Consider the following 25516-nt stretch of genomic DNA (forward strand, 5'->3'; position numbering starts at 1 on the left):
GCACTTCTGGGAGCAGGAGGATGGAAAGCTGTTGTAATGTGTCAGGCCACAGCCAGCCATCCTCCAGGGCAAGGGAAAGCAACATTCCTCTTCTGCTTTCTCCATTTTGCTTAGCCTATGGGGGAGGCTTGGTGCAGCAGTTGGTGGTATGGGAAGAATCTGCACTGAGAACAGATGAAAGGGCCTTATGCTTTGCAAAAATTGAAGGCGTTTAGGATTAATCCTCATCCGCCAGACTCTTTTTGTAGCCTAACATGCAGGGAATCCTCTGTGGTATGAGTGGCTTTAAAGGAGGATGGCAAGCTGGTGACTCTAACCTCTGTCAGCATGGGGTGCAGTTATCTCGTGAGCTGACAGAGCGGAAAAGCCTTGCACGTTAATTGGTTTGGATTCCAGATTTTGTTTGGTTTCACTGAGTTTATAGTATCCTAATAAGCAGCCTGTCCAGGGTTAGGGTGGGGTTGGGAAGGGGGACTGGAGTTGGAATAAAAGCAGCTAATCCAGAAACTATTTAACCCTTTGTCATGCTTCTGTGTTGACTCTGGCTTTAAGAGCTTGGTCCTCTGTCTGACAGCTGTAGATGCCTCTTTACTCAAGGTGTACCAGTGCTTATATGATCATTGCGTGTAGGTCAACTTAATCCAAAGCTGTCCAGTGAACTAGAAGCATGATAGAAATATTTGTCCATAGTTCGAGTGATACAGATCCTCCCCTTTCCCCCACTCCCAAGTTTACTCTGCTGTGCGGAGCTTGGAGACACTCCAGAATTTTAACCTTGCAAGCATAATAACCTTGAAAATACTGAGATGTAGAGTAACATTGTACTTGAACTTTCTAGTTCTCCGTTGTCCAGGACGTAGCTCACTATTTTCAGTAGAAATGGCTTTATAGCAGTGGAGAGTTGATGCATAGTGGCTTCAAATGGAGAGATGTCTTTTTAAACAGATGAATCATTGCTTCTAATGTATCTGTAGCATTAGAAGCATGGTGGGAGTAGAAATTCTTTACTTCCCCTAAACTTTTAGACCAGTGAGTGTGCGGTGTCTCAGGGAATCCATCTTTGAAACCTGTATATTAGAATTGTTGCAAGAGAGCTTTTTGGGTTAGCCAGACAATTCTGATCATCTATTCAAAGTGCATGTCAAGACTGTTATCAGTAAAATATTGTGTAAGGTCAGATGCCACACGAATATTTCTTAAAAGTTATTGTGAAATCCCTGCACAAGATTGTGCCAGCATGGGGTAACCAGGGGTGCAAGTATATGAAAAATGGCTTCTTCAGAGCTTCTTCCTAGGAAGTATACTCTATTTTTTTTCTCTCTCTTTCTCCAGTCCACCTTGCATCCAATCTACCACTGGCCTGAGCACGCTGACTGACTAAGAAGGAAACAATTCATTTCCCATTTCATTTTCTGTTGGTAGTGGGTTGGATGAAAAATCTTAAGTTTGTGGCCTATTAAATGCTCCTTGACCTCCTTGGATGAGTCCCCAGTGGTGCCAGACGGCCAGTGTGCTGTTGGTGTTTACTTGGGAGCCTGCCAGAATAAGAGTTTAACATCTAATTCCAAGTAACTTCATGCAGGAGTTAGGATTTTAATAATCTTGTTTCATTAATGGAAGGATTGATTCCAGGGATCCTGAAACGAACCACTGCTTATATAGAGTCTAATGTTGATCTTGTACAGTAGTTTGTACAACCTCCATGGGTTCTGTAGGATGTCTTGCTTCTAGTATAGTTTGCCTTCAGCAGCTGTTTTGTCTAAAGGACAATGGTGGCTATCCTGAAAAGTATTCAGTGGGTAGGAAAAGTGTGTATCAAGCTGGTGTGGGGGGGGGAGAGGGAAGCAATAAAGTGCTATCACTCTTGGCCTCCAAATGCAGCATGTGCAGGGCAAAATGAAGAAAACATTCTGGCTGCCTCTCCGTGGATTTGAGTGAATCTAATCTAATAGGAAAATGATAATGCAGTACAGCACAACACCCTGCTCTTCCCTCAGAGGGGGGAGATTCAAGTTCTTCCATGGTCTACAGCTAAATTTGTCACGTTTCATAGGACAAAGTCTACTTGAGCTGACTTTATATAGAAGTTGAGCCTGAAATAGTTTGCATCTCTCTTGCGTGTTTACATACTTCATAAATTTCAGAGTAAATAGGGCATTTCTGGTTTTGTTTAGCTTGACCGGACTCACCAGCCGGCATTCCAGCCTTTTTTTTTTTTTCGTCAGACTTGTTGGAGCTGGTCTAATACACTGAATTGTCTGCTTCACAAAGGGTGTTCTGCTTTACCTATCCTTGGATACTGAACTCCTGGTGACAATACTGCAAAACTTTAACTGGCTTTTTTTCCAGCTGCATCTTCATTGCTAGAGGAATGAGCTTTTTGGGTCTTGGGGAAGCACTGGACATTTTTAAAATGGCATAAGGATCTCATTATTGCAGTAGTGTTGGAGTGACGTTGTAGCCATCATGGTCCAGGAAATATGTGAGAACAAGGATGTTTTTGGTTGGGTGATTTCTCCTAACCATGCAGCTAGTCCAGTAAAATACTATCAAAAAAAAAATCTCCTTGCGTCTTCCATAAGGATCCAGTTCATTTCCCAGTAAAACTGAAGGAAAACTATGACTGACATCATTGGATAAGTATCTAAAGTAAACCTGAGGATGGGGTCAGGGTCACTGTTAGGTTTGGGGCTTGATCAAGGAGACTCATAGTTGAATGGAAACAGTGGTGTAGCTTGTGAAGTCCATAGCTTGTTATAGACACAGTACATTTTCTGTTTTGCATTCAGAACCCTTAGTGTCTATGAAATATTATTTCTGATTGATCAGGGAGCATAAAAAGTCCCTTGCCTCATACCTGTGGCTACCCCTGAAAGCCAAAGCAGAAGTGCATGGGCAGTTTTGGAGTTTTTTTAAACTGGCTAGTTCTGATTGTCAGCCCATCTGCTTGTTGTAGTGCTGGGTTTTCTTTCTTCCTTGTTGGGACTTTTTTGATAAGCATTTATGTAGCCTAAAATTGCAGTCAGGATTGCTTTCCTGTTTTGTTACTTCCAGATTCAGATGGGGAATGCTGGAGCAAGGGGTGTGGGATTTGGTCCAGGAATGAATTGGGGAAATAAGGTGGAATGACCGTTTGGCTCAACAAGGTGTGCTTTGCTTAAAGCCCTTACCTTAGAAATCTGGGAGCTTCAGCTGACAAGAAGCCGAACCTTCAGGTTGTGTGACATGCCAACACTACTTCAACTCCCCTTGTCTACTCCAGAGGTTCTGTTGCTGCAGGTTGGCCGAGGCCACCTTCATGTTAATCCTGCTTCTGGATTTTGGGGGAAGTTTGGCTTTGTGACTGTCTGCACTAGTATTTTGCTTCAGTTACTCTTTGGTGCAGCTCTTCCATTCTTGCTGGCATGTTGACCGCAGCACTGTCTAATCCTGCTCATAATTGGCCTCAGTGGTTTGCAGGTTAAATGCCAGTGGTACTTCAAGTTTCTTCTCAGAGCTATTCCACTGGCAGCCCTAGCACTGAAAATGAATGTGGGTATAGATGAGGTTACTGTATAGGGCGCTTTAGGAGCTGGCCCTGTACATGGGTCAGTGGCTTTAATGAGACTATTTTGAGGTTAGAGGAGCTGAGAATGGTGGGAGATGGAGGAGATGCTGCATGATGGAGACTTTTTTTTTTTCTTCACTTTAACACTAAATCTGTCCAGGTCTCTCACTTCAGCTCAACCCTCTCATTTGGTCAGCCAATCAGTTGCTTAAATTGGACTGCAGGCAGTAGCAGTAGTGCCAGAGGCGATTTAGTAACGGAAACCTAGAGGGCTAAGCAGTTTCTCTGGTCTTGCTTCTGCCAAACCTTACGTTGTGGTTAGGAGGCGGGGCAGTACCACCGCTATGGTTAAGCTTTTTGCCTTAATGAGTCAGCTATAGGCAGGGAGATTGCAAGCCAAGCCTTTGCCTTTCAGCTACACTTCCTCTTAGCTGGAGAGATGATGTCACCATTGTGTGAATGCTATATTACTTCTCCTTTTATGGAGATGAACAGGCTCTCAAAACTGGAGTCGCTCATGCAGAGGAAGTGGGTGATAAAGGCCTTTTAGGATGTTCTGTAACTGAGATGTGTAGCTTAAACTGCACATTCTGTTCCAACCTCTCTCTTCACCCCGCCCCCCCAAAATCTCTAAAAACAAAAGCTCTGAGTTTGAGGTTGTAGCCATTTGCCCATGGTACCAGCACATGCAAAAGCAGGTCCAGCACTCCCTCCAGTTCATCTGGCCTCTCTCACGGTAGAAGATTTCATTGATGAGCATTGTGTACATGATGCCTTCTTAATCCAAATTGCTGGTTTAACAATGCTTTTGGGAGGCCAAGTGCTTTAAGGCTCTGAAATAAATCTAGAATGAGCTCTGATATTTGGGGATCAAGATGAGACTGGGTTGGGCGTTGCCTTTTTCCCCCACTTCATAGGCTGGAAATAAAGAGCAGTTATCCCCTGTTAGGTAAATTTGAAAACTATTGTTTCTCAACTGTGGATGCTTGAATCCACTTTTGACTGAAGTTTTTCTCTGCCAGCTGGTCTGAAACACAGAAACATGCCTATACTTAGACTAATGAGCTACTTAGGCAAGATGCAGAAGAGTAGTTCTCTTTCAGGTCAGAAAGCAGATGCAGATTCCTTTCATTTACTCTTTCCTGACTGTCCTAATAATAATGAGCAACTGAGGCTGTGGTACCCAGCATATCCTGCCTTGAAGAGTAGGTTGTACATGCTGTCACTGTTGGAGCCGAGCCACGCTCCGAGTTGAGAACTGCCCAGCATACCTGAAAATGGGTACCTTTTTTTCTGGCAGCTGACCTCTAAATCTTGCATCCATAACGGACTGTGAAAAGTCAGAATTGTATGGAACGCGTAGCAGATCCTGGAATTTAGAGCAACTCCTAAACTGGAGCAGCTTCTAAAGAGTTTTTTGCTTTTGTCGTACTTTAACGGCTCTTTTTTGGCCCTTTGATGGCTCTGACTTCCTGTTGCTCAATGTATTATTTGAGTTGTCTGTCCGTACACAATTAGAAGAATTCCAGCTATCCCAGGGGCTGCTGCTTTGCAACGCTGGGAAAGAATTTCCCCCTGGATTCCAAAGGGAAACGTTTCCTTTTATGGTAGTGTCTGCATGCGGCCTTGTGACTTGCCTGTGCTTGCAGGTACATTCCTGCTGACTTAAGGAGGAGGTGACTAACACAGCTGCCATGGAGAATGCAAGTGGGAGGGGGCAGCATAGCACTGAAAGGTTCTGGATGTCCCTGTCTAGGGTTTTTCCTGCCTGCTCACCAGCTAAAATGCTGAGCCCACTAATAAGGTGCGAAAGGAAGGCTTTGTATTTTGCCAGTTGCCTGTAAAAGATCATATGGACTGGGTTCCATTGCTAAGTTGCTGCCTCCTTCCCTCTCTCCCTCCTACCAGCTTCTGAAAGCCCCTCTGACCAAATGTGACAGAACTGTCCCCCCGGGCAAAGTGACATCAGCTCTCTCTGCTGACATCTGGCCTATGTGGCTGTTTTGACAGCGTGTTGTTGCAAAGGATAGGGAGGCTTCTGTTTAATGTTACCTCTCATCTCGGATAGGCTTCCTGCACATGCCCCTCTGGAACCCAAATTTGAACCTAACTTTTTCTGCTAGCAGATTGGCTGCTTGTCTCTTACTGGCAAAGTTTGAAAAGGCCATAATTACTCAGAAGCACAGTATTCTCCGGGACCACATCCGTCTCTAACAGAGAACCACCCGAGTGTCTGTTCTCCTGAATGCATTTCCTGAGGCTGTGCACAGATTACTCATTAGTTATTGCCCTGATCCACCCTCAAAGTACCCAGTCTGGCACGTGCCTAGATGATCCATTGACCGGCTAGAGACCTTCATGGGTGTGGCCTTCTGAACAGCCTCAAAGGTCCAGTCCCTGCCTGCCCCAAGCAGAAGGGGAGGGCTGATGTTCTTAAAGATATTGAATATAATTGTAAGTCTTCAATGGGTTTAAGAGTTTTTTATCTTTGACCAGAGGCAATACAGGTTTGTAATTAAGATTGCTAGATGTTTTCTTTTGCAAGACTTGTTCTGGTGGCTTAAAACTTTGCCAGACTTGGAAAACTTCAGTCCAAATTTTTGATTAAGGTATTGGCTTTGCCTGAATATTTTTTTTTGTAATGCTTCAAGAAAATGATGTCTTCTGAAAATGAAATTGTGTGGAAAATATGCTGCTTTTTCCCCATGTTAAAAATGTATATAGATATACTGGTTTCCCTCGCTTTATGCTGTACACGTATTCCTGGAAAACTGCGTGTAACTCAACTTAAACACTTAATCTGTGGCACATGGTTTCCCAACCTGTGGTACATGACCTTGATGATCCAGCCTTGGTATATGAATCAACGTGGAGATGATGCTTTTGTGCCTCCATGCTCTGTAACAGGGACTGCACTTGATAAGAGCTAGAGGATAGTATCAGATGTCTTTTTCTGGTCCATGAAAAATCATCCAAATGGCCAACAAAATCCTTGTTTGATATCTCTCCTATACAGCATACAGCCTGTTGGCTGGATCCAGCCTATGGGGCTGCTGGCAAGCCACCAGAAGTTGGGGGTACATGGCTAGGAGAGTGGTCTGCCACAGAACTGAGGGCCCTTGGACCCCAGTGGATGTGGCAGTGAATGGTGGGAGGGTGAGCAAAGGCTGATTACAATTCCAGCCGCTTTGCCTGTCACCACCACTGTGGCCCTATGTCCTCACCAGCTGGCCCTGACAGCACTCTATGTGGGAGCCACCATGTGCTCCAAGCCAGAGATAGAGGTGCCACTACTGTGTCCTGTGCTGTAGCAGCAGCCACATCTCCATGTCAAAGCTGAAGCTGCCAGAGCTGCTGCTGCCACTGTGTACCCTGGCCTGGGTCTGACCCACGAGGAGCTGTATGGTCTGATCCAGCCCAGGGCACAAGGTGAGTTTGACATCCCTGTTTTATAGAGTAGTAAGCTAGAATAGAGAGACAATTTTTACCTCTTGATAAGGCATTGGTGAGACCAGGGCCCAGCCAGGTACAGCGGTGGTGTTAACGTTTATTTTTAAAAGATACTGCAAAAACTGAAGAAGGTACAGAAAAGACCCTGCAACATTGAAAGCAAGGGTAAAATCTTTATAGCCAGAGACTTGCGCTTGATCTCTCATTTTCAAAAAGAGGATTGAACAAGTATTTATTTTCTTTCCTTGAAGATACTGGGAACTAAAGTGTTCTTTAATTTGGTGGCAAAAGGCATAACGAGACATAACGGTTGGAAGCTGAAGCCAGACACATTAATATCAGACATCGGACACATTTTTAACAATGTAGGTGACTAACTGCTGAAACGGACTCTCAAGGGAAGTGGTGGATTGTCAATCTCTTGATGTCTTCAAGAATGGATGCTTTTTTGGAAATTGCTGAATGCAGAACAAGGGTGATTGGGTAATATTTAATGGACTGTTAATCCAAGAGGTCAGACTAGATGACAGAGGCTAAGCCCAGAAGAGTCTGAATCTAATTTGTTCAAAGTATCAGTATTTGTGGGAGCAGGGTAGAAACATCTTTTTTTGAATGTGCTCACTAAATATTTATTGGGAAGTTATATTTCCTATTAGAGGTACATTGATATGGGTTGCACATCAGATCAGCACCAATAAAAGGAAAATCAACATTATTGGCTATCTGCTTTTTTTTGGCTGGTGTAGCCGATTTATTGTCACTGATAAATATAATATGCCTTCTGGCTGTGGCCTCCAGATGCTGCTTGCATGTGCGCAGCTGCACGCATGCACGTGGCCAGGAATGCAGCTGGGCAGTGTGGAGAGCAGTGCCCTGAAGGTAAGTCTGTGGAAGGGAAGGGGTGTAGGCAAGGAAAGGGGCATGGGGGTGCAGATCGAGGCCCCCACAGTGAGGGAGGGAGTGGGGCTGGGACTGGGGGTGCTTCCCAGCCAGGGTGATGAATGGGAGCCAGGGCAAGGAGCAGGATGGAGCTGTGGGTGGCTCCGAGGGGCGTGGGGAGAGGGAGCAGCTTTCCGCTGTTGTGTACCCCACCCCCGGGGGGAGGCATGAAGGGGGCATGTGGCCCCCCCAGGTTTGTGCACAGGGTGGATGTGGACTGCTCACTGTGGGTTTGGGGCTTTCCGCTCTGCTGCCTTTCCCTTGGGAGCCCCATGCCAGCCATGCATCCCTGCCCACCCACCAGCAGTGGGGGTGACAAGTTGTGCCTCCCACAGCCATCCTGGGGCTTCCAAGGGAAAGGCAGCAGGGTGGAGAGCCCTGAGCCCACAGCAAGCAGCCCACCTCTGCCCTCATCCTGCTCGGCTCCTCTCCAATTAAGCATCCCTGCACTTAAAAATGGTGGTGGCAGCCCTTGAACTAAAGCTCATTTGATGAGCTTTAGTTCGAACACCGCTGCCACTGTTTTTAAGCACTGGGACACTGATCCCCTGGATGAGCTGCCCACTGCTATCTTGTTCCTGGCTCTGGCCCCAGGTCCCATTCACCTCCCCACTCTTTCCCTCACTACTTCATTTTTACTCCTGATCGTTGGAGTTCTTGGAGCATGAGACCCAAGCAACAAGCATGTTCTGTGAGACTACAGAGTATCTCACCATTACCCAAAACCAATGAGGTGCTTCATGGTATTTGATGGTTAAAAGGATATCTACATTCCTGTCCCTCTGTCCCCCCCTCTCCCATGTCTTTCAAAGACTGTTAAAGTCCATGAACGTTCACCACCCCAGCAGTTCTACATCTCTTGCAAAAACCATCGTCTAGGAATGTTTTATTACCTTACAAGTCTGTACTGACATGTTTACCATTTGCAGGGTCTTATTTCTCATGTCTTTATGCAACTTCTTCACCCCTTTTACCCCAAGCTAACATGGAGTGCATGCCCTAGATTGTGCTAACCTACACCTACTATGTATCCATGTAGATACCATGCATGGGATCCTATATTGTCTTCCAACTCCACAAAGCCATGTAAAAAAATCCTAATTTTTAATGTTTTTTAATATAGTCTGTAATATATCACCAAGCCAGCTCTTGCCTTGGGCTGCTAGGGTGTTTTTTGCTTTTTTTCCCCCTGTAACAGCTGCTGGAGCTGCTGTGGCACTTGGCTGAGGAACCCAGAGTGAAGGGACTCTCCTGTGTGCTCAGTGCTCCCCCTGCTGGTGTCTAACAACTTACAAAAAAGGAAACTTCCCAGGAGTCAAACACAAGGCACTGGGGGGGGCAAGGAAGTACATGGGACTGAGGTTGTTGGGGTAGGAGAGAAGAGCCGAAGAACATGGGGGTCACAGGGGCAGGAGGCAGGAATTGGGGTAGGTATAGTTAGAATTTTTGTGGTGGGGATAGGACTGAAGGGGAGCATGGAGATGGGAAGGGGAAGAACAAAAGGGGAGAGGATGATGCTGGGAGAACAGAGGCAGTGAGATCTATGACGGGATCATATTCTGTCCCCAAAACTGGAACTGAACCCAGGATTTGAGTTTCTGCTTGCTAGACAGCAAAGGAACATAGCTAAGGAACCCAATAGCAAGGAGTTTCCGTTCTTATGGGAGGTCGGCATAGTGGGTAGCAGCCTTCTATATCTACCTGGTGTTTGGCTGCCTTCAGGAAGGGGATTGTATAGTGAATTAAGCCATCTGTTACAGGTTTTATAGTGCTGACATTCATTTAAGCATTGGAGCCTCTTCCAAGTAAAAGGACCTCAAGTACGAAGTCTGTGGTGAACTTCAGAAAGTTTAGATACCTCTCATTTCTTAGAACAAAGCACTCTGCTGTAATGTGGAAGTTTTAGCTTTTTTTAACCTTTCGTTGGGGAATTGGAATATCCTGATGCTGCTAAACAGCGTTCCCTCTAAACTGTGCAACATGTACAGGCGCACCTGCACGGCCGTGCACACCACGCCGCTTAGAAAATGTAGAGCAGTATGGTTCCATGTGATGAGATGACTGGGCTTCTTAATTATGGGTCTGTTTAACATGGGGAAGTCATATTCCTTTGACATTTATATAAAAAGAAAAACTGCAGTCCAAGTGTCCACCTCTGGGCCGTATACATCCCTTGATGACTTAAACTGTGGCCCTGTGGGCTGCTGGTCTGAGCACTGCTCTCCTACCACTGCTGCCAGAGTCTCCAGGCTCCCCTCCCTCCTCCAGCTTCCACAGCCTTCCTCCCTGGGGTGGTGGATGGGAGGCTGCACCATCCATGGGGCTGAGAGACCCTGCAGGAAGACCTGGAGACCTTGCTTGGCATGAGAGCACTGTTATTGTGTGGGGGGGGAGGCATGCAGCATGGCAAAGGGGGAGTCACATATTTCAGTATGCAGGGTGAAGAGCTGGTACAGTGCCTTGAAGGGCTGTCTGCAATAGTAATGGAGGGCAGCCTGCATAACAAAGTATAATGTGTGGCCTGTGGCTCCCAGGCACTTGGACAGCCTTGATGTAAAAGTTGCAAGTCAGTCACTCAAAATAGGAAACCCCACTGTTAAGACTGTGCATGTAACCTGGAGAATTTAGTTCCTTGTATCCACGCATAGCAACACCATTTTTAACTACATGATCACAGGTTGTTTTCCCCCACCAGCTGTGTAATGGATGGAGCTGCTGTGGGAGTGAGCAAGTGTTGTAGCTAAGGACAAGTAAAACCCTTTCCACATCTATTACAGAAGTTGGCAAATGAGGCAGGGGAAGAGAGGATGGTTCCAGGGTGGGGGCAGTTCATTGCTGCCTGGAGAGTTGGCCTCCATTCCTGCACCACCACAGACCTCTTCTGTGATGCTGGGCAAGTCACTTAAGCACAGTAGCAGCCTCTAGCAATTTTTGTCTCTTCTTCTGGGCATCCAGCTTGAGACATGTAGGCACCGATTTGGCAGAAGTGCTGGGAGTAGTGCTATAAAACCCAACTTCTCTGAAGACTCAGTTGACAGTTCTTTTGCTTTTAATTTGTGCGCCTCCATCCTGTTTGTGTAAAGGGGGCGATAATAGCAGCTTGCATCATGGGGTGTTGTAAAGCTCAGCTCACGGTTTTAAAGATCTGCAGTCCCCTGGGAACACGATAGAAAAGCCCACGCAAAAACTAATAATCCTCTACTGAATGCAGGGTTTGGACAGCATGCAGCAAATATGTGGGATTGTATACTGAACAATGAGAATAAAAAAGCAATTGCTACCCAGTTAGTGAGCACCGTCCATACTGTTCACAGAATAAGCCTAGGTTTGGGGCGGAGAAGGGAGGGCACCTGCATGATCCCATACAAAAGACTGTATTGTAACAATGTGCACATACAGCCAAATTAAGATTGTGGGGGCAGCTTTCATCCTGGTACTTCCTAACTGTTAAGTGCCAGTGCGTTGTAATGCAGCTTTAAGCATTCCTCAAGTACAGTACTTGGGGAGGAGTCCAATCCTTGCTTCACTTTTATGATTTCACTATTAGGAAGCACCAGGATTAAGGCTCCCTTGCTTTAAAGTTAGGTCAGTCTGCTCTCTTTTGTATCTCTGCTGGGGTTTGAGTTGCATAAGCTGTTCTGCATGTGCTAGCCAAGTCGGGAGATGCAGGGACAGATCAACAGAGGGATTCTAGCCTTGCCCCAGAAAAAGCATCGTAACAATAGATACTGGTTTATGCTGTGTAAAGTACACGTGGAGGAAAAACACTGCAAATAGCTATGGTGTCTCCACACTTAGGAAGAGGCGGAAACTCTGGAGAGGTTGTTAGGTGGCTAGCCACAAATCTAAAAGTGCTTGCATTAGAGGGTTTATTATAAGCTTTTGGTCTTCATGCCTTGGTCAGTGCCACCATATTCCCTGAAGTTAAGAGAGCCTTTCATGTGAGTGTGTTTTGCCTTTTCTGACCTTTTTTTTGTGTTTGTTTTATTTCAGATCGAGAGGACCAGTCCATTCTCTGCACGTGAGTATTTCTGTTCTTCAGCTTGTGCTGGTGACAGGTCTTGCGTGTTTTTAGGGCCTTCCAAACAGACTTTTATTGCGAGTGTGCTGCAACAGGAAGTCAGATGAAGTTTTAGAGTCTAGGAAGTACTTGCTTCCATGATTTCTACCATGAAAGTCCTTTCCCTGACTCTAGGTTTTACTTGTTTCTGCAGAATTATTGCTTTTTCCCTTACCCTACTCGCCCTTCCCAAAAGTGGTCTTGAAGTGGGTGCCTTAGTGGAAACATTGCTTTCTGCATAAAAATGTTTGGACAGAGCCTTTGTGGGGAAGAACTAGTGTAGCAATTGGGGTGTATGTTCTCATTTCTGTTATCCAGGCTGATGATAATGTAGTACTCTGTTATGTAGAAATGGGTGTACTCTACACTGCAGTTGCCTTTGGCCAGCCACATGTTAGGCTGAGCCTCATCCTTCGAAGTTCTGGTGTTGAAGGAGTTAAGTACAAATCTTCTGCTTAGAAAAAGCCTTCCTTTGAAGGCTTCACTTAATTGCATTTGACCCCCTCCTCCCAGCTCCACAGCTGTCTCCCAAACTATTCCTCAACCACTTGGATGCAAAGTCTGCCAAGTGACTGGAAAGCAACATTGCCTTTATTCTTCCCTATGTCCTTCACAAAAAAGTCATGAGAAATTGGCTGAATGACAGGATGAGAGAAGAGTCCCAGCTGTAGGCTATCGCTCAGTGGACTGTTTGGGTTCACTGTTTAACGTTTGCATTTGAGGGACTTGCCATTACAGTCTTGGAATAATGTTCAAGAGCTCTGTGGCCAACAGAAGGATGCATGGTGTTTAAAAATATGAATGCATTTTTCTCCTTTTTTTGTTCTTGAATGAATCTCAGGCTCTCTCTTACAGAGGTGAATCAGGAGCTGGTAAAACAGAGAACACCAAGAAGGTTATTCAGTATCTGGCTCATGTTGCTTCCTCACACAAATCTAAAAAAGACCAGGTAAGAGACTTTGCTAGCTTAAGGAATGACCCACCAGTTGTAGCACATTTGAAAATATCTGTTATAACTTGCTGAATCCCTGATGGTGGATGAAAGACTAGGAGCCACTTTGTGCCAAAGGGAAGGGAGAAAACACTGAGTTATGGAGCCTTGGGAGTTTTTTTGGCAAACCATGGGTCATGGACCTAATGTAACTCCTTTGATTTCAGTGGAGTTGAAGCAAGGCTACAACTTTGCCCCCTAATGTCTGTGTATCCAGAAGCACAGTGTAAACAATTATCACTCCTCCATCATCTGACACACAATTTTAAAATATAACTGGTGATCAGTCCATGCAGTTTATTGTCTCTATCCTTGGAATAAAGGTTATGTCCTTTCATCTATGCCACAGCTTCCCTGCGCCATGTGGCTGGCTCTGAGTCTGCCCTCTCCAACTAGGAAACTGTGGCTATAGCTACATGGGTGCGATTTAAACCCAAGCCTGAAACCGTAACTAACAGAACTCTAAACGGGTGGAAAGCATCAAATAAAATAGGACACGAAGATGGGGAGGGAGGGTCTTTTGAAATTGTCTCACTTTATATTTTCTTTCCCCTCCCTCTCCCTTTGATGGATTATGGCCGAACTCAGCAGTTATATCTTCGTAGGTGAGCTGCACGTTTACTGCACGTTCTGCACCAGGAATGCGTTTTCTGTCAATCTGTGTGTTGTTTTTTTTCAAGCAGCTTCTCACTACACACCAATGTCACTTTTTCTGCAACTAGACCATCCTGTAGACAACTCACGGTTGTGATGCACAGCAGCCTTTTGTCAGATGCTCTCAACTGGGAACCAAAGTTTATATCAACACATTCACTCATCGTGTGTGCTCGGTATTAATTTGCACTCAAAGTTTCTCTTGCAGAACTTCCCACACACATTGTATGGGAAGTGTTCCTGCAATTACCTCTCCAATGGAGTTGTAGGCTTTCTAAAAACTGCATAGATTCTGGTGTGCATGGTGTCCCTAACCAGATGGACCTGGCTCTCTGTCTAGCCCTTCACCCCAGGAAGTTAGCTGTGGGTGCAGGTTGCTGAGAAAGGTCAGGAAGGAGCTGCCCTGCACAGACTGGATGTTCCAGTATTGTGAGCTCATTAGCCAGATTTAAACACATGGGAAATGTAGTGAATTTCTAAGCTTTGTAATGAAACAGACACCAAGTGCATCTCATGTTTAAAAAAAAAAAAAATGCTCTTGGTAACTTATTGTATAGGCATGCTGCGTGTGTGTTTGGGGCTGGAGGAAGTGGTAGATGAACCAGAAACTGTCTCCGCATGCAGACATGCTGTGTGTATGTGTGCGTGTGCACACATTCTAATGAGTGGCTTCTGGAATCCAACCAAAACGTAATTTTCCACGTGCCAAACTTACTTGAGACATAGGAAAGCTTTTTCCACAGGCTGTCAGTAGCTGTATTTAGAAACAGCTCTTTTTTTTTTTTTTTTTTTGCTTTTATAGATACTTTTTTTCTATGAGTATGTGTGGAAAATAAAACTCTCAAGTCCAGGATCCTACTGCCGCTTATTCTCAAGAGAAATACCAAGCATCTGGCAGACCAAAGATCTGGATAGGGGATAAGCTAACCTGTAGGTGTGCTGCTCATGATTTCTTTGAAGTCCAGCTCCATTTTAAAATTACTGTTACAGAATTTTGCAAGCGACTGTGTGCTGTTAACTATGGATGTTTACTGTCAGCTTCACCAATAATGATTAGAGCTATACAGGATCATTAATGTTAGATGAGGATGTGCCCTCTCTGCAGCTGTCCAGGACTTTGCAAAGCATAGGCCTGAACCTGGATTTTAACTATGGTCTTTTGTAGATAATTTAAGTAACTCTTGAGACCTTGGGACCCATCAGCACAGGCTTATTTCCCCCTCACCCCCTTCCCAGATAGACTAGACTTATACTAAACCTTCCCTGTAAACAGTGGGCAATAAGTCTGGAAATGGAGCTTCTGTCCAGGTCTCACATGGACTGTGCAGCATGGAAGTGGTGCTGTATGCAATGGTCTAGAAGGTTTTGCCTTTCTAGTATCGCTTAGTAAAGGCCTAAAGCTCCTGCTTTTTCAGGAACAGCATTTCTAGACCCCTTCTAGACTTCTTCCGTCAGCTTCAGAGGTCGGAGGCTAGGAGCTTTTACTGTAAGTGCTATAAGGTTACAGAAGTTTTTGGTACCATAAGGTTATAACAATGTCTAATGCAGTGACTAACATTAACCAGCTTCTAAATTAAATATCAGCCCATTATGGCAATGATTTTTGTCCCCTATACAATTTCATTAGGATCCCTTTCCCACCCCTCCCAGTTTTGGAAATGTGGGATGAGTGAACTGGGGCTGATGCATTCTGTTTGCTCTGCCTCTTCAGATGTCTTAAATCATGGGAGAGAAAAGAACAACATCTCCAAGACTGCAGATATTTTTAGTTTTTAATTAGAAATTGAGGTAGTGCCAAGTGTTGCAATTTTTATCATTAATGGGGTGGCGAACTGTGCTTTTATTCCTTTTAAAACCCTGCTGCATTACTTGAAAATTTCTGCTTCCCTTTTTTTATAGCTTTAAAAAAAAGGGGGGGGGTCTGGTCTTCATATTTGTAAAGAGAAACTTATAAACCCAAACCTCAAAGGCTAAACAACAAAAAGGGAAATAAAGTAACTTCAGACTTGTGTTTTTTATAGTCTCGTGATTTAAAAAAAAAATGGCCTCATGTGACTTCTGGAGGCCTGGCTATCTGTATGTAAAAGTTAGGGCTGGCAAAACTCCTGCTATCTCTTAAATTTGGGGCTGCAGGAAGAAATTCAGTGTTTTAGAGGGCATCAAAGATCTTGGTAGCCTAGTCAGATATAGAATCACAATGGGAATATTTAAGAGCCTGCACCTTCCCAGTGACCCAGTCCCTGCTACTGTTGTATGAGAGATGCTGTAAACACTTTAAATGCATGCCATTGAAAAAAAAATAGTGTTCAGATCAAGGACCTGCAATTACAGGTGCTAAAAGCTGCTAGTGTCTTAATGATAGGATCCTGGGAATTCCTGCTGCATTCTCCAAATTCTAAGGATCTGTTTTGGGAGGTGGGAGCCTGACTCTTCTTTATGGAAGGATGTGTAGACCTCTACATGCTGCTGCTTCTACTCTTCTAGTGGAGCCTGGTAAAACTCTCACATTTGGAACAGCAGTATGAATTCTGTCCTCTCCTCCAATGAGGCATAACCTTTTAGAAGCTGCAAAAATGCTAACCTCAAAAGCAGACGAGGCTCTTTGGGTAAATTCAATATCTTTTATTAGACCAACTAAAATAGTTGGAAAAATTCTTCTTTGCAAGCTTTCAGGTACAAACACCCTTCTTCAGGCTGAGGAAGTCTGCAGTTGGTCTGTGCTCTTCCTGGGTGGAATAGAAGAGAAGCCAGAGGCCAGTGTGCGAGAGTGCCAGTCAGTGAAAATGCTGACTTGAGGTGGTCAATGGGTGAGAAACAGGTTGGGAGGGGGAGGGAATGTAGACCTGGTGATAAGATATAGCTACTAAATAGTAGAGAGTTTACCTGGGGTATCAGATGTTAGGCAGGTTATAATGTGCCATAAATCCAATGTCTGTGTTCTGTGTTTAGTCCATGATTTATTTATTTATTTATTTGTATCTAGAAGATCACAGAACAACTGCAGGCTTTTTCAGGCTGAGAAAGGGTGTTTGTACCCAAAAGCTTGCAAAAAAAGATTTTTTTTCCAACTAAAATAGTTGGTCTAATAAAAGATACCTGATTTACCCAAAGAACCTTGTCTGCCTATCTCCTTGGATCAACACAGCTACAACCTATACCCCTGAAACACCAAAAGCACACTGTTTTTCTGTATAAAATCTACATTATTGAAATGTTCAAGTTACTTAATTCAACAAGAGAGAGAAGGAGTTTGATGCTTTTTACAGTAGCATTAACCTTTTAATTGGGTGCACTGTTGGAGTAGCATGCTTGGTCGTGCTGCTGCAGAAGTTCTGCTTTTCTGTCCCACAGCAATATTCTATTAATCTGGATCCTGTGATTTTTGCTTTTGACTTGTCTGGCTCTGGCCTTCTCCAGCTCTGGTAGGAGGAACAGGAACTTAATACTGTGACCTGCTTAGAGTCACTTTATAGATTCTGCTGGTGTTGTTTTCCCCTTCTCTACACATTAGATTGTACTAACCCTGATCTGTCACTATTTATCCTTTCATTGTTGAGTTAAAAACATGACGGGGTTAATTTATCCGCAAGGCACACGTTGCTATGAGACTGTCGGTTTCTGATTTCTTTTGTAACTAAATTTGACCTTGCAAATTTAATTTTTAGCCAAAGTCTGACTGTCATTTTCCTCTAAACAGTTCCTTTTTGATCTCTCCCTCCTTAATCCTGCAGTGAAGTTGCACTGTTGAATGTGTGACATTGCTCATTTCCATAGCAACAGATTGCAGTCACAAACGGAGGATTAGGACTTCACGGGATCAAACGGGGGAGAATGGCGGGTGGAAGGGCGTTCCAGTTCCTGCACATTGATGCAACATTGCTGACCAACTTTTTTTAATAGCAAACTTAAGGCTTTCTTCCCAGTACAGCCAGTGTGTGGCCTTGTGATGATTAGCAGCTGTCCCAGCTTGTGTTCCCTTACTATGTTGAAACCCTTTTGTACATGCTTGACAGTGAATACAGACTTCTTTGTGCCTATTTGTTTTGTGCATACAACTCTACAAGCAAATTGCAATGATTAGCCTTGTGAAAGGAGTCGGAGGAGAATATAATGTGACCCTGCTCAGTAAGAACTAGGAACTCCAGGGGTTCCAGGCCTAGGCTAGGGCAGGTCACTCAATATCTCAGCCTTAGCTTCACCTTCTTTAAGGAAGCTAACACTTACTGTGCCTATCCCTTACAGAGGTACTGTGAGAATTGGCCAAAGTTGTTCACGCACCTTGAGAGCAAAAGGAGCTAGAGAAATGATTTTTTCATACTACTGCCTCCATAGGTCTGAATCCTGGAGATCAGCTTTCATGGGCAAAATGTTACAGTATTCCTGTGCATCATGCAGCAGTTGCAAAGCCTTACTAATAACTGCTGAAAGGAGAAATGTTAACCTAGTTGTCAGTTTTGGTATCTAGGAATTCTTTTTGCCTATGGCTAATCTTAAAATATATGAAACTCTGTGTCCTTGCAGAGAGAAGAGGGCTGTTTTTGTTGTTTTTTTTTTTTTTTTGGGGGGGGGGGGGTTGTTTTGTTTAATGAAGAAAACAAAAACCTACAGTCTACTGAAAAATGTTTGTGTTTCAGCAGTTGACTGCTTGGCATGGGCAATGACTCTGACTTGCCTATGGATTCCAGCACTTGAGTGGGGTGTGCTGGCAGAGCAGTTAGGGATCATTAGCAAATGCCTTGGATGTGTGGTTTGAGCCTTGGTCTGCACTTGTGGTGATGACCACCCCCAGTCCAACTCAGTTATGAACGGGTTTTTGGCCTAGGGATTTGAACACGGCTGGATGATGGCTACAGAACCTGGTGTGTCGTAACCATGCTAGCCCTACATAAGCCTGGGTAGGCCTTTTGTCCTTTTTTACTTAGCAGTCTGGTGTCAGGAGGAGTTTTTGTTGAAGCAGAGGGTTATGTAGCCTGTGCTGGGATACAGTTAGTTTCTTTTTCCACATCCTCATAACGGAGGTTTTGCTGGTCTGTGTGGGGAACTGAGAGCCCTGATGGAAGTGAAGATTTTATCTGCGTGTCCCACTGGTTTGATGTATGTTTTGATGCTCTGTTACTGGCAGCATTCAGGTCTGTGTCCCAACAGAAAGTCTGTGTGTGGGGCCTTTTAATGTTTACTCTTCATGCCCACATAACCGTCCAGTGCTGGGCTCTGAGCCTAAGGTGGGAAAGACCATCTTTTTTTTTGTTGCCCCGGAAAGCCAATGGGATAGCCCGATAGCCAAAACCTGGAAGTTGTCTCAGAAGAGGGGTGGACTGCATTGCTGTGAACTAGAAAGGAGGGGATATTTCTTGAGGAAACAAGCTCTTGAAAATAAGAACTAGCACACCCCAGATATTTGAGACCATATTCCAAAATCCAATTTAGCTTCTCTATGCAGGTGCCAAGCTGATCTGAGAGGAAGCTTCAGCCTCCCTGACTAGTTAAGTCAGAAGGTCCAGGTTAAGGTGTCAGACTGATGCCCATTTCATCCACTTCTGATTTTTCTCTCTAGGGAGAACTTGAAAGGCAATTGCTTCAGGCTAACCCCATCCTGGAGGCTTTTGGAAACGCCAAGACGGTGAAGAATGACAACTCCTCAAGATTTGTGAGTATGGTCATTCTGCCTGAATACTGCTGCCTCCAGCTTTCTGGAGGAAGGAGCCGTGGGCTTGAGAGGTGTTTTGCTCTACTTTGGTGCCTGGCATGCAGCCCTGGGATGTCCTGGTCTCTTTGGCTTCTCTTGAGTGAAGCTGAGGAGCAGTTTTCACTGGTCAGGGGATTATCCATGAAGTGGCACTGACAGGTTTGAGCTCCTGGTATGCAAGATGTTGAACTTGTGCCAGAACTACTCGTGCCATTGTTTCACTCTCTGTTCAGCTTCCTAACTGAGATTAGTGATCCTTAGTATATTTATTCTGGAGTGCAGTGGAAGGCAACTCGGGGAGCAGGGGGAAGTTGCAAACAGTTGAAGATAAATTCTAGCTGGGCACAGGGAGTTTAGAAGGTTTCTTATCCCATATGCCATGTGAAATTGAGGAGAGGGAAATCCACTTCAGCATTAAACTTTAATGCATTTCCTGGCTCCTTGACATAGCTCTTTATTGATGTGTTTTTGATCATGGTGAGTACTTTTTAAGTAGCCGGTGTTTTTGTGTTGGCTGAGGTTGTGCGCTGCGTAAACTTGCTTGACTTGTTGAATTTTTTTCTCTGCATTGGCAGAGGTCCTAACCTAGGCTTTCTAATGTAGTTAGTGGCAAAAAAGTAGCACTAATATTTCAATTCATGTCTTCCTCAGGGAAAGTTCATTAGAATCAACTTTGATGTCAATGGCTACATTGTCGGAGCCAATATTGAAACTTGTATCCTTTCCATGGAGCCACTCAACAGAAATAAGATACAGGATGGGGGGGGGGGGTGATAATGTACCTGTTTATCTACATACAACCATTTAGTGTCTGCCGGCTCAAGGATGAGGTAAGAGGGATTGAACTTTCCTAAGAATATATCCACCTTGGGTTAGCAAGATCCTCTTGAAAGCCTAGTTTTGTCCGTGGGCAGCAAGAGAGCTTGTACTGAAGATTACGGCATTTTAGAACCCGGCTGGGGTTGCAGCAAGAGTCCTTCATAGATTAAATGACATCCTGAGTAGCCTTAGGATTTCGTGAGACCTTTCATCTCTAATCGGAAAAGACAGAGCAGAGTAGCAAGTATTTCTTTGCATTGACAGTTCAGTCCCTTATCATTGCTGTGCTCTCCGTTTGGCTAACTCAGACTGGAATGGAAGCACAGTTTAAATTGAGTTTAAATTCAGCCAGTGGGGTGTTGAGGAACTGTTGGAGTAGCCCAAACTTTTGAAGGGGCAATGCAGGGCATTAATAATCAACCTGCCTCTCGTAGGAACTAGGTTGAAAGGTGCTGATGTTAAGTGTAATTTCCCTCCTGCCATGGGTAGCGAGAGCATTGTATGAAGTAACTTGTCAGTATCTCCTCTGGTCCTTGACTGTTTATGAAGATCTACTGGAGAAATCGCGTGCAATTCGTCAAGCCAAAGAAGAGCGAACCTTCCACATCTTCTATTACCTACTGTCAGGGGCAGGGGAACACCTGAAGAGTGAGTATTTTTTGTTGTAACTGTAGGGTTCCTTCCTCTGCAGCTTCCCGATGTTTCCAGACACTTGCAGTCTTTGGCCTAATATTGTCCATTTTTTCTAAATACATAGATCTTCCTTTCACTCTGCTGATTAGGACCTTCCCCACCCCCCATTTGGTTTCCTCAGAACTTGCTTCTCTAGTTTCTTCCTGTGCTTATCTGATTGCTAGTGATATATCCACACCCTTCCATATCTAAACTACAATTCCATGTATGATTTTGCCTTTGATAGTGTAAGCTCCTCAGAGCAGGAATGGTCACATTATAAACTTGGCACTTAGCAGAAATTAGAATAACATTTGGCACCTGGGCAGCACTAGATGTACATGTTCTTTGCTAGCATAATGCCTCCATAATTTTAAAGTAACCATTGCTTACTTAAAGGAATCTAACCCCACGCAGTGTGAGGTCTGCAGGTTGGAATTGTGGGAGGGTAGAGGTGACAGGGAGAGAGCCCTTCTCAGAAATGTACTGTCTCTAGGGCTATATATCAACTTCCAACTGATTTGAAACAAATGCAGTATGAGATGTTGGAGGCCCTTCACTTGCAGGGCAATCCTTGCCTCTAATGGAAGTAGAAAACAAGAAACACCAGGGCTTCTTTTGGCAGAGTATGCCAAGACAAATGGAGTGGTCAAAAAGCAGTTTCTAGGTAGAAGAATGATCTGATATAGAACTACAGAAATCCAACGCCAAGGAAAGTAATCTAAACCCTGGTACATCTACCAAGGCTCTCTGTTTCTGCTAGGGACAGGAAAAGAACTGAAGGCCACATTTTTAAAGGTAAAGGGATGCCTAATAAGCCTAGACAATTTTGGAGAATCCACTTAGGTAACTAAATTCCTCTGAGAATCTGGTGCTGATCTCTTGGCTAGAGGGAGGATGGAATAACAAAGGTTGTCTTGTTCTCCTGTTTCTGACTCTTGAGAGGCCAGAACAACTAATCAATGCTAACATACAATGTTTGGAAGCATTTTTAATGAGGTTGGAACTGGCAAATGTTAACAAATGAAAAGCGTAGATGGCTATAACTGAACTTTTGAGAAGCTCAGGCAAAAAGAATGATTCAGTTTGGACTTGGCTTCAACTACCACAGAGAATGCTAGTTTGTTGTCTATAATGAAGGCTACAATAACTTCTTGTCTCCCCCATTCTTCTCTAAGCTGATCTGCTGTTGGAGCCTTACAACAAATACCGCTTCCTTTCCAACGGGCACGTTACAATCCCAGGTCAGCAAGATAAAGATATGTTTCAGGAGACCATGGAGGCAATGAAGATCATGGGCATCCCAGATGAAGAGCAAATGGGTATGGATCCATTGAAGAGCCTGGGAATGCATGGGAAGAGGGGATAAAACTATTGTAGCTCAAACAGAACAGAAGTGTATCAAATATAGTATGTTCAGTACATAAAGGTAGGTAACCAGTGATGTGTCTGAGCAGAATGCTTGGTGGAGGTGATGACGCCTCTACCTGAAGGCCTAACAAGAGCAGTCTAACTGCCATAGTGACCTGTTGTCAGTGTTTGACATATATTGTAGAGCATACCTCTTCTGGTGCATAAAAGTTTCAGTGGTTCATCTACAAAGATGGGATGGAATGTTTTGTGCTCACTGGTTAGGTGTGAAGTGCATTAAATGTCTCATTAGGCTTACAAGAATAATACATATGGCAGCCGTCTGGACAGTAAGTATATTTAGTTTGGAGGGAGAGTCTAAACACTAACTATCTTCATTTAGATGAGACCATATAAAAATAAGCTGTCTGTCTGAGTGCCAGGTCTCCCCATTCAGCTGTCAGGCTGTTGGATTCCTTACCATGCCAATGGGAGCATGTGTGTTTCTTTTCTGCCAATCCTGAAGTAGCATCTGTGGAGCCTTTGTTCTTTGTGGACGTATGAGTTTTGCTGCCAGAAAGAATTGTGCTGTAAAATGGCTTGTGCTATGCTAGGCGGAAGGGAGGAGAAGAGTCCTCTACATGAGTCCCTTTGTTGAGGGAGTGAAATCACCTGACGGTGGCTTACTCTATTTAGTCCTAATAAAAGTTTCTTCTTGTTGAGTGTTGGTCAGTGCAGTATGAGGTCAACATTTTTCAGTATTTGACATTTGACAGTTTTCCTTCCCTATTCTGGAAGATGCTTAGTCTACACGTCCCCAAGAGGCATCTGCAGTTGTGAAACATGGCGATAGAGGTATTTCATTGTGCGTCAGCCATAATTGTAGTACAGGTACTCTGATGCTTATGCTTCCCTGCTGCACTTTGTGGTTGGAGGCATGGACGTTTCCACTATGCCTACAAAGAGGAAGTGATCTAGATGAAAAGAATAGATCACCCCACCTATAACTGGTTCACGCTCTTGATTGTTGGAGTCAGTTTGCTCTTTGCCTCTTGCCTTTTCATGTGTTACTGTTAAAAAGTGAAAGATGATCCTCTAATCTGATGCTAAGAGGAACAAAATGTCAGCTTGTGCTGTTTATTTGCCTGATACTTACCTAATGTAGTCTCACTTCCTTCTGAATGAAACCTGACTCTTTTTTCGTTTTTACTCTAAAAGGTTTGCTGAAGGTTATCTCAGGTGTTCTTCAGCTCGGCAACATAGCCTTCAAGAAAGAGCGCAACACAGACCAAGCTTCTATGCCAGACAATACAGGTAACAACCCACAAAAATGAGAGAGACTTCTCTTTACACAGACTTGTCCATCGCAGTCAAGGACAGCCCCGAAAGCTGAATTTTTTTTAGCAAAATATATATATTTATGCATCACTTTATCTTCTGTAGGATTGCAGCCAGCTTTGGGTAGGAAAGCAGCAGTGTTTTTGTGCAGTGCTGGGGAGGAAATGCACATGGCAACCAGTTGAAACTGGGTTCTGCTAGTGTCATAGGAGTTGAGCCTTAATAGTTGTGCTCACATTTTCACACAACTCAAAACAATCCTCTGACTCGCTCCATGGTTTTAGGAAATATCCTTCTTGTTTACAGTTCTGCCCACTGTAGACTAGGTGTCATTTCCCTGGTGAGTGTATAGAATACCTACTTCTTAGCTGCAGTTTGTCCTTGTGTAGTTGTAAATAATACCCCATCTCACTTGGAAGGAGCCTGCCCAGGAGACATCTCTCCAATACCCCATTAGATGTACTGCAGAAGCATTTATAATAGACCAATAAATAGGAAGCTGCTAAAGTCCTTTAGAAAGTGGGATTGCGGTTGTGTTTTGAGTCATATCATAGTTCAGGTAATCTGCTTCAAATGACTTCCCTCCAGAGAGGAGAGGGGAACTGTTCTAATTCCAGATTAAAATTTCATCCACTGATTGTTGCCCAAAGAGACCCTGTAGCAGGTGCAGATAGAATCATTAACTTGAAGTCCTTTCTAGTGTTTCAGCTACTTGGAGGCATCCTCAAGTCAGGGGCAGGCTGTTGACTTGCCTGTGCTCTCATGCTAGTAACGTAGTGATTCACTAATATCCTGTGAAATTTACTCCTGTGGCTTAACACACTCCATTGGGTTTTTTTGATCTCTTCTCTTGATTGTCTCATTAACCTGCTGTTCCGTTGAGAGCTGTTTGATGCCAGTACTTAACCCCCTGGGGAATAGATTGTCGGGAATATCTTTTTCCTCCATTGGCTTACTGTGAAACAAAAGGAGCGTTAGCCTTAAACTTCTCTTTGCTTTCTCTTCCCCTCAAGCTGCTCAGAAAGTGTCCCATCTTTTGGGTATCAATGTGACAGACTTCACTAGAGGAATTCTCACTCCTCGCATCAAAGTGGGACGAGATTATGTCCAGAAAGCTCAGACCAAAGAACAGGTATGTGCTCTGCAAAAGCAAGTGACCACTGGGGTTGTTAACACCATAGCATTGAGATTAAGGGTACAGATGTCTTTGGTGTACACCTCATTTAGCTATCTTAACTGCCACAGGGGATCACAACTGGGCATGAGCAAAGTAATATTGAAACCGCTTTAGTGTTTGCCCTCCTTAACTGTATAGAAGCTGATAGTGCAGGGTAGGGATGGTTCCTGTCTCCCATGCAAAGTGACTGGGCTTCCTGTGCTAAGGAAGCATGAATGTGACTTGGGGCTGGCAGTCTCTCTAGGGCGTGAATTCACCGAGTGCCTTATGCCAAATTGGCATCTTCCTGCTGTCTAATGCAGGCAGTAGTCTTCTTGAGCAGGTCAGGTTCAAGGATAGTAGAACTTGCTGCTTATCCTTAAGGTTAGGCAAATGTCACAGAATGCTCATCCTTTAAGGTGTAAAATGGAGCATGTAATGCATGGCCTGGACCCAGCACCAAGAGTGCTGCACAGGATGCCCCCTGTGTAGCACTTGTGGTGCTGGGTCCAGGTCTCAAATGATACTTCTGGTTCCATCCAGCCTATGGAACAGAATGAGCTTGAGGCTCCTGGATTATTCTAAATGTTCTTATTTTGCAACCCTGAGAGGTTCCATCCTTAAAACCACTGTTTTTTGAGAGGACTAGACAGAACTTACTTTTCTGAAAGCACCTGGTGTAGCATCCTACCAGAAGCTGGATGCTGGAACTTGAACTTAATGGACTCTGCAATATGGCAAATCCTCCATTCCTTCCTACTGAGATGAGACACTTAGTCATTTTTTTCAGCTGGAATAGTCTCTCAAATGACACGAGTTTTACTGAGCTGGGAGTGATGACAGATTACAACCCG

General features: G+C 44.3%; 1 protein-coding gene across 1 annotated transcript in view; it reads left to right on the top strand.

Moving 5' to 3' along the window:
- MYH9 (myosin heavy chain 9) overlaps positions 1-25516 on the top strand; it is a 90613-nt gene that overhangs the window by 34024 nt on the left and 31073 nt on the right. The window contains exons 4-11 of the mRNA XM_090043112.1: positions 11930-11957; positions 12852-12945; positions 19196-19288; positions 19979-20042; positions 20696-20794; positions 21997-22140; positions 23387-23482; positions 24520-24638. Coding sequence (XP_089899238.1) covers positions 11930-11957; positions 12852-12945; positions 19196-19288; positions 19979-20042; positions 20696-20794; positions 21997-22140; positions 23387-23482; positions 24520-24638 — 737 coding nt within the window. The remainder of the gene's footprint in view (positions 1-11929; positions 11958-12851; positions 12946-19195; positions 19289-19978; positions 20043-20695; positions 20795-21996; positions 22141-23386; positions 23483-24519; positions 24639-25516) is intronic.

The sequence above is a fragment of the Crocodylus siamensis genome, chromosome 4 (genome assembly GCF_052110815.1).
Source record: "Crocodylus siamensis isolate JL-2025a chromosome 4, ASM5211081v1, whole genome shotgun sequence".
Classification (NCBI taxonomy): domain Eukaryota; kingdom Metazoa; phylum Chordata; order Crocodylia; family Crocodylidae; genus Crocodylus; species Crocodylus siamensis.